Raw genomic sequence first — 5519 nt, forward strand, 5'->3', positions numbered from 1 at the left:
ATCTACAACGCCCGGCATGCGCGCGCGCCGACGCTCCCTTACGTCGCGTTTGAACAGGAGTGCTAATCTCCCCCGGTCTTGGGAGTTGTAGTCTCGCCGCAAACGGAGGCCGGGCTGAGAGAGTTTGGTGGATCTGGAGCCAATGAAGAAGCAGATCTTATTGAGCGCGGGGCCGACGAGCCAATGGGTTCGCGGCATCGAATGGGAGGGACTTCCGTCCACGAAGTCGAGATGAGCGGCTGCGCGAGGCCGGTCACTTCCTTTTCGAGGGTGGCGGCGAGGGTGTATAGGGCGCAATGAAGGCCTCGGGCACGGTAAGACAATCGCGGTGGGGCAGGGAGTTGGGAAACGCGAAGCGGACCGAATCGTGGGCCACGGGAGGAGGCATGGGGCACGCGGGAAGTGCTTGTTCCGGCTAGGTCCAGCGCGCCGCCGTCCCCAGTTGCAGCCAACATGGCGGCCACTGCGGGAGCCGCGTGGGGAGGCCGGCGCATGGCCCTGGCCGGCTCGGGGATCGGGGAGGCCGAGTCTCCTTTCCAGGGGAAGGGACAAGTTGCACGGCGTGGAAACACGCGCCGCGGGACCTCATCGAGCTTCCGAGCCTCAGTTTCCTCGTCAGCAAAGTGGACAGGGTGGTGGGAGGGCGGGGTGGGGGGGAGGGCAATAGAATTCTGTTTCTCCTGGCATGGCTGTGAGAGAAATAGAAGAAATTTATTATAAGTTCGAGCTGACATGGAGAGTGCGAGCCTTATCGCTGTGGAGAGTACTGGGCAAAATCAGAGAGTGTTAATAGCACAGAGATGGAAGAGTAGGCCCTGGGGAGAAACAGTATGGGTGGGTCATTTTCAGCTTTCCAGCCCCAGTTTCCACACTGGAAAAGGGACCGACCGCATCGGTATCCCTTCTTGAATGGGTGGTCCGCGAGGCCGATGAGTCAGGTTGACAGAAATAGGAACCGAGTTTGTGAGGTTTGGAGTTATTTTCTATTGATATTAGTAAAATGGTGACGGGTCATCTTATGGAGATGGTTCCTTTCTAGTATAGCACAGGATTTGGACCTGGCAGCCATCTTCACCTTTTGCATCTGTGTAAACAGGGAGCTTACACTTCGGAGTCCAAACCCCTTGGACAGCAGCTGGGAAAACTGAGGCAGCTGCAAGTCATGACAGCAGAGCAGGGAGCCCAGAGCTGGTCAGGGAACTGGATTCTTGTCCTGGTTCTGCCTGGAGTTGGCTGTGAGATCCCAGGCTGGTTACTGTCTCTGGGGTCTGGAATGAAAGAGGATCTTGGCAAGTTAATTGTGAGCTGCAGAGACGCTCTGGAGGAAGGAGACAGCTTGACTGTTCCAGGCCAGCCCATAGAAAGGGAGAGGAAGGGAGCGGTTGCGACGCTCACCCAGCTTTCCTGAGCCAGGGCCAAGGGCACACAGGCACCTTGGTTAATCCTCCCCACTCTCACTCCCTTTTATGTGGAAGGTTCAGACAGTGGCATGACCCACAGTCAGCCAGATTTCGCACGGAGGCCCTGGGGTGGGACTTGCCCTTCTCCGTCCCCTGATCCAGTTGTCAACGGGCTTGGGAAGGGGAGCAGAGTGAGTCTCCACAGTTACCTCTGGGCTTTGGGTGCCGGCCCCACCTCACCCCCGTTTCTCTTTCAGCTTCGAGAATACAAGGTGGTGGGGCGCTGCCTGCCGACCCCCAAGTGCCGCACGCCACCCCTCTATCGCATGCGGATCTTTGCGCCTAACCATGTTGTTGCCAAGTCCCGCTTCTGGTACTTTGTATCTCAGCTGAAGAAGATGAAGAAGTCTTTAGGGGAAATTGTCTACTGTGGACAGGTATGGGGTGTTTGAGGCTGGGTGGGATCCAGAGAGGATTTACACCCTCCCATGGGGCATCTGTCACCCCACAGAGTTAGCAGACTTTACAAACTCTGGCCTGTTCCCTTGTGCTCTTCAGGCCCTAGGTTGGGATGGAATAGATGGCTCGGTGCCCTTTTCCTAATGAGAAAGCCCAAGGCCCAGGGAAGGCCTGCTGGGACCCCTTGGTTGAGGCTGGGCCTCACCTGTAAAGGGGTGGGGGAGATGCTGGACTCTGCACTGTGAGGCTGCGTTGGGCAGCAGATGGTTTTTGGCCAGATGGTCCCAGGAGAGTTGTGTTGAGGGGTGGTCTAGAGCTGTGTTGGTCCCCATGGGGGAAGCATCTCAGCCTGGACTGCTCTGCACCCGTGCTGTTGCCATGGGAATTCCCCTTGCACGGCACATTTCCCCTCAGATGTCTGAAGGTGCGGGGACTGGGAAACAGGCAAGAGAGGCCTGGGGGCTGGGCTGTCCTTTGGAGCGGCAGGGCGGGGCGGGAGCAGAGGTTCGGGGATGGAGGGGGTCTGATTGAAGCTCACTTGCTGCTCTCGCCTCAGCTGGTCTCCTCTGTTTGGCAGGTATTCGAAAAATCTCCCCTGCGGGTGAAGAACTTCGGCATCTGGCTGCGCTATGACTCCCGCAGTGGCACCCACAACATGTACCGGGAGTACCGGGACCTGACCACAGCCGGCGCTGTCACCCAGTGCTGTAAGCCACCGGGTCCCTCCTTTAGGCTCACAGGGCAGGCACTTGCGGCTCAGTCTGGCATCCTTCCTGCCAGACTGAGGCAGGACAAACGCAAGAGCTTCCTTGGGGGCAGGTGGGAGTCCCAGGGATGGTGACGGGAGGCACAGGAGGTGTTGCTTTGGGGGCAGGAGGAGAGGATGCCCCAAGCACACCTTTTTCTGGAACCTTGGCAGCAAGGGGACTTAGGAGATTGGAGGGAGGGTACTCGAGTCGTTCCTGAGCTGGTTCAGTCGCCCACCACCAACTGCATCTGGAACCTCCTTGAGGTTTGAGGTCAGCCCCTTGTGTAGAGGCAACTGCCGCTCAGAACCTAATCCAGCCCCTCTCCAGTGTTGGGACCTGCCATTCGCAGACCCAGGTGCTCCCAGGGTGGGTCACCTACCAGGACCAGAGACCAAGCACCTAAACCCAAGAACTGCTGTTTCTTGTAACAGCAGTTTAAACAGAGGTGCTAACAGCAAGTGGATCTTGTCGCCTTTGGGGGCCTGCAGCCATGCCCCTCAAAGTGAATTTGGAGGTTCTACACACTCGGTAGCCAGTACCTGCTGGGACCAGGTGCTGTGGCCACTTGTTCCCCAAGTGCCCCCATTCCTGATCCTTGTAGACCGAGACATGGGCGCCCGGCACCGTGCCCGGGCCCACTCGATCCAGATCATGAAGGTAGAGGAGATCGCAGCCAGCAAGTGCCGCCGGCCAGCAGTCAAGCAGTTCCACGTGAGTGCCCTCGGGGCCCTGCTGGGCAGGCAGCTCCTCCAGACTTGGGAGATGCAGTAAAGCACCGGGTTTGACGCAGGAGCCCAGTGGGGGTGGCCACACCTCAGTGGTCCCTGGGAGACAAGGTTAAGAGCCTCCCCACAACCCCCTTGCCTGCCTTTTCTTATTACAGGACTCCAAGATCAAATTCCCACTGCCCCACCGGGTCCTCCGTCGCCAGCACAAGCCACGCTTCACCACCAAGAGGCCCAACACCTTCTTTTAGATGCAGGACCTCCCTGTCCCCAGGTCTGCCCAAATAAAACTCGCTGGGAAAACCGGGCGCTCAGATACAGTTGTTTTCTTTGCACACCCTGCAGAACTCAAAAGGGTGCAGCCAAGCTGTGAGTGCTCTGGGAGGAGTCCTCTCCTCGAGTAGGACCCTGACATTGGGTTCTCCAGAAGGGGAGCTCTAGGAATGGCCAGCCCCTGCCCCCCTCAGCTCTCTCGGTGCCAGCAGGCAGCTCTGTGCTGTGAGCTTCGGGGTATGCTGTATGGCCACAGGTTTGGCCCCCAGATCTTTCTTACCTGCCTTGTTAGACACAGTTCTCAGCTCTGTGCCTCCCCCCGCCACCCCCCATTTCTGTGGTGGTGAGATGACAGCTGCACCCTGGGGGAGATCAGGTTGATGGGGTTGGTTTCATTCTGTGTGTGGCCTTCCCCACCCAGCCTACAACCCTGGTCAGGATCCTCACAGCAGGCACAAGGGGGCGTCCAAGAGGGTCATGAGCCTGCTGTGCTAGCTTGTTTCCCCTTCGCCAGCTGGAGGCCCCTTGAATGAAGCTGTCCTAATCCTGCCCAAGGAGGTCAAGGTTTCACAGTGGGCATCTGTCTCCTGGAATTCCAGGCATGAAGCTAATCCCACCCTGGCCTGAGCTCCTCAGCCAGGAGGCTGAGGCACAGCTAAGCGCTCAGATGTTGGGAACATCTGTCCTTGGTGTGTCACCCTGGGCAACCCTGGCCCTTTGAACCTTGAGTGTCCTCTTCAGAAGGTCTGGACACTGACCCGATCTGCTCAGTTGACAGGCCTTAGGGAGTCACTACTCTGCAGGCGGTGGGTACACAGGTCAACGAGGACCTGCCTTGTGTTCCAGAGAGCCGTCGATTGGGAAGAAGCTGAGGCACAGAGAGGTAGTTGAGGGGGCGGGGAGAGCAACCAGTCCTGGAGGGTGGTCCTGGATAGGGGCACAGTCTCCCCTTCCCCACCTGTGGCGGTGGGGCTAGTTGGCAGGATGATCCTGGGTGGTTTCCAGAAAACCAGCTCACTTCAGACCCTACCTGTTCTTGGAGAGGTGCCCGAGGCAGGGCTCAGGCACAGCCAGCCATTCTCATGGGAAAGACAGGCCCTGGGTCCTTGCTGGCTGCTTTTCCTGTTCTGACACCGGTGCTTCTTTCCCACCTCCCGGGCCTTTGCACTTGCTGAGCGCTGTGCCTAGACTACTCTCCACAGATAATCACTGCCTCACTGAAGACTGTAAACCATTGCGTTTCTGTCCCCCACCAGACTGAGTCTGAGAGGGCAGGGACCATGTGTGTCACTGCGTCACCAGGAGGAGTTAAGTAAGTCTGAGAAGAGTGGTGATGACCTGTATCTGCACCACGTGGGGTAAAGTCCTGGGTCTGGCAATGCTGGGTCAAATTTTTGATGTTAACTCTGCCAAAATGTCTTCCACGGATGTACCAGTTCATTCTCAACAGCACTTAATAAGAAGGGGTCATGTTTTCCTCCAGCCTTGCCCACAACTTGGGTTAGCAAGCCGGTGGCTGAAAAAAACCACATCTTAGGATTTGAATTTGCTTTTCCTTATGCGAAAGCCTTCTGCCCTGATACAAAAGTCGTTTATATGAAAGAAAAAAATCTTACGAAGTTGAACCACTTTTTAAAAGCTCTGGCATCGTTATTCCCTGGCAGTCAGGTGGTTAGGACTCCGCACTTTCACCTCTGGGACCCGGGTTCAATCCCTGGTCGCGGAGCTAAGATGCTGCAAGCCATGTGGTGTGCACCCACCCCACTCCCCGAAAAAAAAGCTCAGGTATGTGGGGCAAAAGCCTGAAAAAAATCTACATATGTTGCAAATACTTTTTTCCTCAGGGTACTTTCTGATGTTTAAGGTGTATTTTGGGGGGCCAGGCCAAGTTTTTCTTTATGTTTCCCTAGTTG

General features: G+C 56.8%; 1 protein-coding gene across 1 annotated transcript; it reads left to right on the forward strand.

Annotated features, from left to right (window-relative positions):
* The first annotated feature begins 225 nt into the window (after positions 1-225).
* On the forward strand, positions 226-3638 carry RPL18A (ribosomal protein L18a). The gene is made up of 5 exons (XM_082652353.1): positions 226-314; positions 1658-1837; positions 2437-2566; positions 3210-3319; positions 3492-3638. The coding sequence occupies exons 1-5, from the start codon at positions 297-299 to the stop codon at positions 3582-3584; spliced, it is 531 nt and encodes a 176-aa protein (XP_082508479.1). The 5' UTR covers positions 226-296; the 3' UTR covers positions 3585-3638.
* Positions 3639-5519: the final 1881 nt, after the last annotated feature.

The sequence above is a fragment of the Grampus griseus genome, assembly GCF_964374135.1.
Source record: "Grampus griseus genome assembly, chromosome: 3".
NCBI classification, from domain to species: Eukaryota; Metazoa; Chordata; class Mammalia; order Artiodactyla; family Delphinidae; genus Grampus; species Grampus griseus.